Source organism: Rhea pennata, chromosome 1 (assembly GCF_028389875.1).
Source record: "Rhea pennata isolate bPtePen1 chromosome 1, bPtePen1.pri, whole genome shotgun sequence".
Taxonomy (NCBI): domain Eukaryota; kingdom Metazoa; phylum Chordata; class Aves; order Rheiformes; family Rheidae; genus Rhea; species Rhea pennata.
In genome coordinates, this window is record NC_084663.1 from 124,554,278 (window position 1) to 124,566,331 (window position 12,054).

Below are 12,054 nucleotides of genomic sequence, written 5' to 3' on the forward strand. Positions count from 1 at the left end.
GGGGTCCCTCTGCATAAGGCTTTCCCGGAAAGGTTCTCTTTCCGGTCCGCCACAGCTGTTCGCTTCCGGTTCCGTGCCCCCAACATGGCGGCGGCCCCTGTGCCGAGCGGGTTCTGAGCGCCGCGGAGCCCCCTCGGCGCCGCCGCCGCCTCTCGCCCCAGCACCGGCCCCCCTCCCCGCGCCTGCCCGCCCCTCTCCGGGGCCGCCTCGCTCCCTCCCTCTGCGGGGGAGGGGGCGATCGGGCCGGCTGCCTCGGGCTGCTGAGCGGATCGTGCCCGGGGTCGAGGCGCCGCCGCCATGGCGCCGGTGCAGCTGGAGAACAACCAGCTGGTGCCGGCCGGCGGGGGCCCTGCATCAGCCCCGGCCCCGCCGGCCCCCGGCGCCGTGACAGCCGCCGCCAGCCCCGGCTACCGCCTCAGCACCCTCATCGACTTCCTCCTGCACCGGACCTACGCCGAGCTCACCGTGCTCGCCGATCTGTGAGTGCCCCGAGGTGCCCCGGGCCGGCCCCTTGCGCCAGCAGCGCGGCGGCGGTTCGTGCTGCTGCCGGGACGAGGAGAAGGGGACCCTGTCTGCCCGCCGGGCCCCGAGCGGGGTCGGCGCGGGCGGCGGCGGTGGCTCCTCTCCTTCTCCCGGCCCGGGGGAATGCCCCGTCTCTGCGGTGCGCTGTGCTTCAGGGCCTGGGGAAAGCTATCGATAAAGTCGGATAAAGATTAGAAGGGGCTGTGAGGGAAGCGGAATAACTGAACGCAGTTTATGTTGTTGAATAATCAAGTTCATCCCCAAGTTGCTGCCCCCCCCCCCCAAAAAAAAAAAATCTTCTGTTGTTTGAACTAATGTCTTAAAATACTGAATGATGTGAAGCTAAGATATTTCAGATATTACACTCCTTAAGCATGAATTATCTATATGCTCCTTCAAATACCATTTCGTTATTTTGGAAGAGATGAATAAAATTATTTATATCTCACTTCTTACTTTACTATGCTTTACTGTCTGCTGTGCTAATTTTGTTGTGTATGGAGCTGCAAAACAAAGAAGTGTTCTGGGGTCTAGAAAAACTTCCCTGGAAACACTTTGACTGAACAAACCTATTTCCTTTTTAGTTTGAACCTTAGAGGTTCCTATGAGGGTCGTGTACATTTTAAAAAATGGCCTACAGAGCAGATACAGTGTTCTACAAGAACAACGTATTTTTTATATCTGAAAAATTGACAAAATAGTTTTGCTCGACTTGGTGTTGAGAATGTTCAGTCTCTAGAAAGGACAAGGACTTTGGGAATCTCAGTTTTTTTCATGGAAAAACTGAAATGTATAGGAAAGACTTACTGATAAACGTTTATGATGCATAAGGACAGTGACTGATACTGTATGCATTCTTGTAGGCATATGTGCCTGTGATGTTGTCTCTTATGCTTTGTTTTATGGTATGGAACTTGTCCTTGTGACTTCGATATGTAATTAAGGTACAAAGTAATGTGAGTGGTGTGAACAATACATAGAGAATGCTTTGGGTGCTGTGAATCGCCAAGAAGCTTATAAGCTGTGTGGCTTATAAGCTATAAAGTTCTCCCCTAGAAGTGGAGCGAGCTGGTGGTTCTACTGTATTACACCTTGAAGTGTGGATTTGGCTAACGAAACAAAACAAAGCAATTCCTTTAGAAAGTATTCTCCTCTTCCCTCCATCAAGGTGAACTCTCTCTCATATTAGGCATCAGCCTAATTCTACAATAGAGGGGAAAAAATACTCAAAACTTCTAAATGAGATGGCTCTGGTTTACAAAAGTACACAAGGTACTATCCCAGCAGAGAGTAAAGTTTAGGAATAGGCATTTCTTCACTTTCAGATTAATTTGTTGTAGCAATCCTGGATCATCTGCAGCACATGTTAAATCTGACTATTTCCTGGCTTACCTGAAATGAGTTGCTTTACCCTATTTAATCAATTAACTCTCACTATGAGTACTTAGTGAGAATCACCAGTTACAAAGTAAAAGCTGTGATACTACCTGACTCACTAAATGGGCAAAAGTCTTGAGATTTTAACACCATTCAGTCTTTTAACTTTAACTGAAATGAACAAATGAACTTAACTGGCATGTAGTAGTAGCAGGTGCCAATGTGCTATTATATACCTGTTTCCCCCCAGCCCTCATAACTAGGCTCTTTTCTAGGACTATAAAGCTGCCTTCTTTATCATTTATGAATGATTTTCCTAAACGAGAGGAAAAAGCTTTAAAATGCTCTGTATAATTGTGTAGTAGTTTTTGTTGTTCTTTTCAAGTAGCCTGAAATGTAATAGAATAATGTATAGTAATGTATTTTTTTTTCTCTTTAATATAGATTACCAAGAAAGACTGATATGGAGAGGTGAGTTGCAACAAGATATGCTGTGACGCGTGCTGAAGTATAGACCTCTGCTTAAGATGTTAAGGTTAACATGGAACTGTTCAAATAAAATATTTTTTCATAATTTTAGATTTTATACAATAAAATAAGCTTTGCTTGTCTTGCTATTACTACATAGATTCAAGGTTTTTCTCAGCATCAATGGCAATACTAGTGTGTGGGGGTGGATTTGCCCTTCTGTTCAGGAGGAATTGTAACTGTTGCTACTATAGTAGGTCAGCTCCATTAAGGACATTTTTCCCTTGATGACAAAGAATTTTGAAGCAATAGTATGACAATAAACCTGATGTGAAAGGGAACTGGAAAACCCATATAGATCCTGATTTGTGTAATAGAGAATATTTTTGTTCAGAAGTAGCAATTCAACAATCAAAACACTATAGAATCTTCTTTTCTACCTTTTTTTTTCCATGCAACCTGGTCATCTTTCCCATCATAAGATGCTAACTGAGAACCTTACCTTCTATGTTTATACTTTAGAAATACACAGAATAAAGATTACTAGGAAACAAACCAAAGAGATCAGAACAGGGCCCCCTACCTCCCTATCCCTGAGATGAAAGAACTCTGTTTCTTTGTTACCTTGAATATGGAAGTTGCCAGGAAATTGGTTCCTTTATCTGTGTTAATGTTCTAATTGATCTAATTTACTTCAGAGATGTATTGCACCTACACAGTTTAATTATCCAGATTATTCTGTTTTACTAAGTTTGAGAGCCATGATGACAATAATCAATGTACTTCAAGCACTGTTTCTTGAAGCTGGCCTGGTAGCATGGCATACATGCTTTAATGAAGATGTAATGGTGTTATTCTCTGATGAAAATACAACATCTGTGTGCCTGACTTAAGGACTCTAAGATAAGAAAAACTGGTAGGAAATCATGAATCTTAATATAATAGGGGCTTTCTTTGCAAATCATTGCTGTTCTTTATTACTAATAATATCACTTTCAACATCTTTTTGCAGCAAGGAAGAAAAGTAGTTGGATAGGAAACATTAGTATTGTGGTGCAAAATAGTACTGAGAATGTGAAACATCTGTAGGGGAAATCCAGGGACTTGTTTCTTGAGGAGGGAGACTTTATTTGCTCAGTATATTTCTTTTCCTTTTTAATCCTTCAGTAGTGTAGCATGTGCCAGATTTTTATTCAAATACATTAATAATTGTTTAAGTTTTAATTGGAACTTGGGTTATAATGACTTCAAGGCTATATTTTCTAATGTGGGAAAATGGAAGGCAAAACTTATACCTGCTTTCCTGAACTAAGACTTCCTGATGAGAAGTATTCAAGAGTATTGTTTAAGTATTTCCAGCAACCATATGGACATGTTGTTTTCCTAAATGTTTTGCAGTAATTAGTGAACGAAGCTGTTCTTTCTCAAACTTGCAGCAAAGACCCTATCATGTACATGGGAAGATCAAAAAACAAGATTTTAGTACTGTTGTAAAAACAGGCTGTTCATGACTGAGAACAGTGCAGTTACACATCTATCTTTGTGTGAAATGTTGCTTTCCATTCTTTTCTAGTGACAGAACAACAGGTCCAACTCCCTGCTGAAAGTTACAGCCCATTTCAAAGTTTGTTCAGGCTGCACAGGGTTATATCCAAATGAGTTTTAAATATCTGAAGATGGAGAGGTTTTACTCCTAGTATTTTGCTAGTGTTTCACTCCTGTAGTTTGTAACTGTTGTCCCTCATCGTTTTGCACTTTTGAGAAGAATCTGACTCTGCCTTCTCTTATACACCTTCAGGTATTTGAAGGTAGCAGTAGGATCTCGCCGTAGCCTTCTCTTAAGCATAAGCAAGTACAGCTTTCTCAGCCTCTGCTTGTACATCATGTATTCTAGCCCCTAACTCATTTTGGTGCATCAATGTCTGTCTTGCACTGGGGAGCCAAAAACTGGACATACTGCTTTAGCTGCAGTCTCACAAATGCTTTTTAGAGGGGAATAATTACCTTCTTGACCAGCTGGCTGTTCTGATGCTAATACAGCCCCTCATTGTTGCAAGGGCATACTGCTGATTCCTCTCTGCTGGTTCACCAGGACCCTCAGGTCCTTTTCTGTGGAGCTGTTACCAGTCACTCAGTTCTCAACCTGTACTATTATGCGAGTTTATTTGATTCCCCAAGTGGAGAACTTTGCGTTTGTTTTTCTTGAAACTTGTGAGATTCCTGATGGCCCATTCCTCCAGCTAGCTGAGGTCCTTCTGATTGCTCCCTTCAGCTTGATATCCTCTGCAAAACTGTTAAGGATATGTTCCTTCATATCAGGTGGGCTCATGATGGAGGAGTTAAATTGTATTGGCCCCAGTATTGACTCTTAAGGAACACCAGTAGTAAGGGAATCCAGTTGGCAGCCAGTAACAACCTTCCATGCCTGGCAGTCCAGCCGTTTTTTCCTCTAACTAATTGTCCACTTGTCCAGGCCATATTTTACCAATACAGGGATATTATAGGAGATCTTGTCAAAAGCTTTGCTAAAGTCAAGATAAATCCTCTTGACCCTGTATGCCATCCTTAGAAGCCCATCATGTTGATCTGGGATAGTTTGCCCATGGTAGTTTTATGCTGGCTGTTCCCATTTACCTTGTTCTTTATTTGTCTGGATGTAGCTTCTAGGAAGATCTACTCCATTATTTTTTTTTATGAACTGAGATTAGTCTGTCTAGCCTCTGTGTCCCTGGATCTTTCTTCTACCTTGAAGATGGGCATGATGCTTGCCTTTTTCAAATTTATAGTTTCATATTAATAAAATGGTTATTGGAATAGTGTCTAGTTTTTTCAGTAATTAAAACTACATTATTAAATTGCTATGTTTTTTTCTGACTTTTGCACAGCTTTGGTTTCCAGCCATAAAACATCATTCTGAATTTTTCTTGCTAGTTTTTATCCCCCTCAGCAGTTTGATTGACATAACTACTTTTTAGATTTTTAGCGACTTCTATAGTGAGTTTGCCTGAGAGATTGCTGGCACTCTGAAGTCTCGCTATAGACATCTTCCAAATCTCATAATGGTTTTCTGAACCTTTAAAATCTTCAGCATCTTGCTTTAATATTGTAATTACTATTAGAGCTATGTACACATTAGTAGCTTGTCCAGCACCTGGAATTTTAATATCAGTCTGGATGTCATTCAAAAAGATATTCTCCAGAACACAAGTTACTGGCTCAATGCACAAATTCTTGGGTGAGATTTGTAGTTTGTTATGCAGACACTGAACCATATAATATTAACAGTGCTTTTGGCCTAAAAGTTTGTCAGCTATAATCAGATTATGCTTTATGTATTGCCCAATAGGCTTAACCTTATTTAACCTCAAAATCAAAGGGTTAACCAAGATGTTCAACAGAAACACTGCTTTTAACTGAGAATACATTATACCCATGGAATGGGTAGAACAAGGTGTATTGTAGATTAGAATCAAAGAAAGGAGGTGCAAGCTCTATTTATTAGAGACCAGTATCTGATGTGATGGATTTTGTCCAAGTGCTTTTGTCATTTTAGAAAATGTCATCAATAAAACAACTTCCCGCCTCTCCCCAAGTAACTGAAAAACTGTGATGTATAGAAAGGGAGGAAAACATCTGTGAACAGTGGATGAAATGAGATTTCAGAGTCCCTCCCATAGTGAAGGGGGAAAAGTCAAAATGAGGCAGTGTACATCTCCATGCCTTACTAGAGGTCTTTTTCCTTAAAGAGAGCGTAGTAGGGGCACACCCCAATTATCTCATACAAAGCATAGTGGGAAGAATATTGTCTATCGGTAATTTCTTATTATACTGATCACTTTGCAAGGCAGGAGTAATGGGGAAAGTAAGAATTTTCTGTGTCACTCCCCCTCCCTCCCTTCTGGCAACATGGAAGCGTATTGTAATGTACAGTGTAAAAACTTCTTAAAACTATTAGAGTAGTGTTTAGTATTTGATTGTATTTTTTTAAATCAGTGTAATAGTACTATTGGGTCCCATAACACTTAGGTAATTTGCTTTGTCTACTTTACACTGACAGGATTTCCCCAGGATTTATGATTAAAAGATTAGAAAAATAAAATAAAATCTGAGTTCACCATAGGATTGCTTCTCTTAAAATAGGTGATTCATTTGTGTGAGTATGCCTTCTTTGTTTTCCCAGACAGTCTTGGTTGCTTAGAATCCATGTATCTTTTTAGTTCTTAGAAAACAGTGAGCTCAACTTTTTTCAACATTCTATTCAAACAAGTCTGCTGTTAATGATGCCTGCATGAACACAATTAGAAGTTGTTACAGTTTTATGTTGTCACAGAGTTGAATTGCAGCCATCTTAAATATCTGAGCACTGACTTAATGTTTTTTGTTTTTTTTTTTTTACAGAAAAATAGAAATTGTGCAGTTTGCAAGCCGCACTCGTCAACTGTTTGTTCGTTTGTTAGCCTTAGTCAAATGGGCTAATAATGCTGGAAAGGTGGAAAAATGTGCAGTAAGTTAGCAACAGAGTTTAATATGAAATAATCTTTAAGTAGTAGTATGGGATTTTGATACATTCTAACTTTTTCTTAATATGGACATGTTATATATGTAACCTGTTTCTTCCTGCTGAGAAATTATATAAATTTGTCATTTAGCAGTTAGTGTTCCCCGGAACTCATCCGTGGTGAAGAAAGGTATGTCTGCACATTATCAGGAGTCCTTGGGGTTAGTGACAGGACAGGAAAGATGGTGATCTCAGTGTTAGTTCCTATAATCATGTTCATCCTGCTCTTGGTTAAATAAGAGTAAAGTCCAGAAGGTTGTGAAAAGCCAGCCCTGAGTGAATACAAACAAGATGGGTTGCATTCCAATAGCAATCATCAAATGAGGAGCTGTGATGCTTTGCAGATCTGCCACACTGTCAGAAATGACATACAGATTTAAAGGGTCCTTGCATAAGAATGTAATAAATGGCCAGAGCATTCATTCTTTCTTTGTTTATAGATTTGATTACTTGAACTGGGAGTAAGTGACAAATAATCATCTTCATCACGTATACTTAGATGAACTGAATGCTGGGGGTGTTGATTTGTGCATTTGTTGACATGCATGCATATTTTCTCTCCATCTCCCCCCACCCTCACTTCCTCTGCAGATGATATCAAGCTTTTTAGATCAGCAAGCCATTCTGTTTGTGGACACTGCTGATCGTCTAGCATCACTAGCTAGAGATGCTTTGGTTCATGCTCGTCTACCCAGTTTTGCTATCCCATATGCTATTGATGTTCTGACAACTGGATCATACCCACGTCTGCCTACCTGCATAAGGGTAAATAATGTTACAACATGGCTGGAAAGAATAATCCCCTGCATGATATCAAATGCATATTAATGAAACAAATTTTCTAATATTTTTAAATGGAAGTGTAGTGTAATACATGCCTGGTATCAAGTTTCTGTGCTGTCAGATCCTGACATGGAGCATTTCCTATTTTAACACATTATGCTTTCCTGTTCTCTGTTTAAACTGGTTCAGCTCTAGTACTGGTGTTATAGCAACACTTCTCCCTTGGTTCTTTATGTATTTGCACATGTTAAGCCAACGTCCCAGAAGAATGCAGTCTAAAAATGAGGTATTGATATCTGTTATTCTCGGTAGTTTTGGCTGCAGCATATTTTATCCAGAGATGTACTGAAATGCATAGAACTATCCTTAATCCTGCTGCCTTATCTTCCTGAGAAAAGGCAAAATAAACATGATTCTGTGAAGTAATTTAACCAGTAGAGTCTGTAACTAATATCTATCCCTACAGATAAGGATTGGCTTTAGATTTTAATATTTAAAAATGTATTTAACATGATATAAAGCCCAGAATTGTTTTAACTAATCTGAGTTGAACAATTTTGTCCACAGTGGTCAGTCTAGGGTAAAATCTAATTACTTGGAAGATGAAAAAATCTAGATGCAAAATTTAAAACTCCGTTTTTGTGTAATGGCCTGTAGTATTTATATTTTCGGATTTCTAGTCTGGTTAATTTTCATCATTGTTACTGATGATGCACTTTATGTGTTTGGGATGTGTAAATTTGTTTTCATCTTAACAGGATAAAATAATCCCTCCCGATCCCATTACAAAGAGTGAGAAGCAAACTACACTTCATCAGCTAAACCAGATTCTTCGACATCGACTAGTGACTACAGATCTCCCTCCCCAGCTGGCAAATCTTACTGTTGGTGAGACCTCAAGTTACTTTTTGAAGAATGGTTTATTGCAGGGTGATTTTAAAGTTGTTGGTTGAGTACTAAAGCAAAGCTAAAAGATAGCTTACACAAGGTCATTAGGCATACTTAATATAGTAAGCCTGGGATCCTGTCTCTGCATAACAACAAAGTATGTTTTTTCCTCTCTTGAAAACCCAGGACACTGATAATGTTGCTGAAATATTTACTCTCAAAAAGAAGTCCTGTGCTGATAATGGCAAAAGGTTGAAGACACTGTCTTGTTCTTTTGGCAAATATATTATGAAAGGTTCTCCCCTTCTTTGAAGATAATGCAAAAACGTAGACAGAGATGGTCATATCCCAGACCCTGTTAGATGTAAAAATAAAACTGTTTAATTGTAAGTTAGTTTAAAAATCCAATTTAATTAAACTTTGTAGAAACTCTTTGAACTTAGGTTAAACAACTTGGTCTAATGTTGCTCGTCTTTTTAATCTGTTTTAATATTCATCTTCATGCACAAAGTTTGTTCATATTTCTGCTTGTGAATTGTTCTGCAGCTCATGCTTTCTTCTTCTCACTGCCACCCCTCATTACTCCTTCTGCCTCTAGTATAGGGTATCTTCCATTTGTTACTGATTAGTAACTGTGTTTTAATTGCTGTTTTCATTTAGCACAAGTAGTGGCAGAAGAAAAATTTTATAGGAAAGATGGACTAAATTATTACAAAATCACAGAAAAATAGGGCTGGAATGGACCTACTCTTTGCTTTTGAGGCAACGTTAGCCATGTATAAACCATATCCCACAGATGCAGATTGAATACATCCTTGAAAAACCTTAGTAATAGTTTTCATTATTTCCCTATATGAACCATTGCAATTTTGATATTGGATCTATTTTTGCATAAATGAAGTGTGAATAGTACGTCTGAGTTCTTCAGATTTTTCAGTTAAATATTTGAATGACTTAGTTTTCGATGTTTGGCAGTGTGTTTTAAAAGTGTGTTTAGGGTCTTTTGAAAATCAAACTTCAGTTCATGAGTTAGAAATATTCCTGTAGAAATTTTAACTTTGTGTTAGGAGTTGTCAGGATGCATGGCATATTTTGTTAGGTGGTTGAGAAGAAGATTGACCCACTGTTTATGGTAAGGACTTGTACTAAATAGTTTGCTTTGCCACTTATTTCCTTTATGACTTTGCTGATGTAGTTTTGCCTGTTCTGTTCTTGAAATAGAATAGCATTGTCCAAAAAGTTGTGAGAATATGTATGTCAATTGGATAAATAGTCTGCATAATCTCTATGTGTGTGTGTGTGTGTATATATATATATATATATATGTACACACACACGCACATATATATACACACGCACATATACATATATACTATATATATATATATATATATACACACACACACACATACACACAGAGTATATATATCTTGACCACATGGAAATGGAGTTAAAATATTTTAACTTTACATAAATGGTTTGCAGTGTTATCTAAGATATTCATTGTTGATTTAGTAAAGAATTTAAAAAAGAAAAAAGAAACTAGACCTTTTATCTATGTAATTTGTGAGGCTGGTAGTCAGCTCCGAATTTTATTCTGTATTAAAGTAACATGAATGTTAACAAGTTATCATGACTAAAGTATTGCTGTTCTAGACAGGTTTTTTGACTTCTGTCCATGCTGCTTAGTGGTGCTGGTTCTGTTGCAAAAAGTTGCCAAATCATCAGAGTTATATGGAAATATATACTGCACAACAGACTCTTTGGGGAAGTAATCAATATTTGAGTGCTAGAAGCTACCATATTGATATTCTGTGGCATCTTGTGAGATTGAGTAAAATAAAACATTTTTCTTCCTTTAGCCAATGGTCGTGTGAAGTTTCGAGTGGAGGGGGAGTTTGAGGCTACCTTGACAGTGATGGGTGATGACCCAGACATCCCTTGGCGCCTTCTCAAACTGGAAATTTTGGTTGAAGACAAAGAAACTGGTGGTAAAAATAAATTAAAATATATTTACATTTTATTCTTTCAGCATGATGTTTATCGCTGCTGTGTAAGTCCTTATTATACAATGTCTTTTGCATGCCACAACTCAAGATAATGAAGCTATATGTACTATACTGTTTTCTCAACACCTTGCACTGTGCGTTTTTGATTTCTTGCCAATAGTGGACTGTAGCTAATGTTTCCTAAGTGAACTAAAGACTAGGTTATTTCTTAGAAATTTTGGTTGGTAAATATTTTTTAATATTAACCTTTTGCCTGATGCCTAATGTGCATTATTTTTTATTTGTGAAAGATGGTCGAGCCTTGGTTCACAGCATGCAGATCAACTTCATCCATCAGTTGGTTCAGTCACGACTGTTTGCTGATGAAAAGCCACTTCAGGACATGTACAACTGTCTGCGTATCCTTCTGAAAGTTGCTTTTGAGTAAACTGATACAGCCTTGCTCTTTCCAGTAGCTGGAGGTCAAGAAAGATGGATGCTAGGGAAGAATGTCTGTAAGTGGAGTACAAATGATAGCCTAAAAAGATCTGTTATTGGCTTGCTTGGGCTGGTAATCTGGAATCAAATCAGTACACAGTTAATATCAAGGGTAAAGGTGAGATACTGGAGACAGCAGGATGTATAAGTAGTCAGAAGGAGCAGCTGGCTGTGTGTGCTGATTCTTGAGATGCAATACAATGCTGGCTTTTAAGGTGCAGTAGCTATCAATACCTAGTCTCAGGAACTGTAGTAGGGTGGAGCTTAGCCAGTGCAGTGACTTCCAATGTGCAAAGGAAAAATTGCTGATGTAATGTGAAATGGCTTTCAGTGAAATGCTGGTTTTCTGGAGAAATGCACGGTGTTTCTTAAGAGTGAATGAACGTGGAAGATGGGCTTAATGGGTAACTATAACGTGAACTGAATTTCTTTGCTAGTAATCCTTTCCCCAGCAGATGATCAGAATTAAAATCTGAGATAAAATTACTGTGCTGCTCTTGCCTAACACTCTACATATGTGTGGCAGGGGGAACCTTGAAATATATCTCTTGGTTTGTATGTTAATGTATTTTCAGACAGCATCTTGTCTTTGACAAATGGATTTGTGTAGTGTACAGGCTCTGTTTGGATTTCTTTTATTTTCTTAACTCTGTTCTTTAGACTCCTTCTGCTTAGCACTTCAGTTGGAAGTCTTGCATTCACAAACACTAATGCTGATTCGAGAGCGCTGGGGTGACCTTGTGCAAGTGGAGCGATACCATGCAGGGAAATGTCTCTCACTATCAGTTTGGAAGTAAGTTAATTTCCAAGGGCTGTTCTTAACAAACTGGAATAAAATAATGAGATCATATCATTTACTAAGCTTGAGTCAGAAATTTCAGAACTGGATTTTCTGTTTTTAATGTGAGGCTCTTGAACTCCTATATTTAAGTACCTAAACACGTTTGACTCTCAAAACAGCAAGGGATGTAC

At 38.7% G+C, this 12,054-nt stretch overlaps 1 protein-coding gene across 3 annotated transcripts in view; it reads left to right on the forward strand.

The window, feature by feature from the left end:
• The first annotated feature begins 259 nt into the window (after positions 1-259).
• Positions 260-12,054, forward strand: part of MED14 (mediator complex subunit 14) — a 35,043-nt gene continuing 23,248 nt past the window's right edge. The window contains exons 1-8 of one of the 3 annotated variants that reach the window (XM_062599740.1): positions 260-479; positions 2,344-2,370; positions 6,766-6,871; positions 7,517-7,690; positions 8,467-8,596; positions 10,459-10,587; positions 10,896-11,003; positions 11,743-11,875. In XM_062599740.1, the coding sequence (XP_062455724.1) occupies positions 298-479; positions 2,344-2,370; positions 6,766-6,871; positions 7,517-7,690; positions 8,467-8,596; positions 10,459-10,587; positions 10,896-11,003; positions 11,743-11,875 (989 nt within the window). In that variant the 5' untranslated portion in view covers positions 260-297. The remainder of the gene's footprint in view (positions 480-2,343; positions 2,371-6,765; positions 6,872-7,516; positions 7,691-8,466; positions 8,597-10,458; positions 10,588-10,895; positions 11,004-11,742; positions 11,876-12,054) is intronic. The other 2 variants (XM_062599724.1, XM_062599732.1) reach the window with 2 other exon arrangements.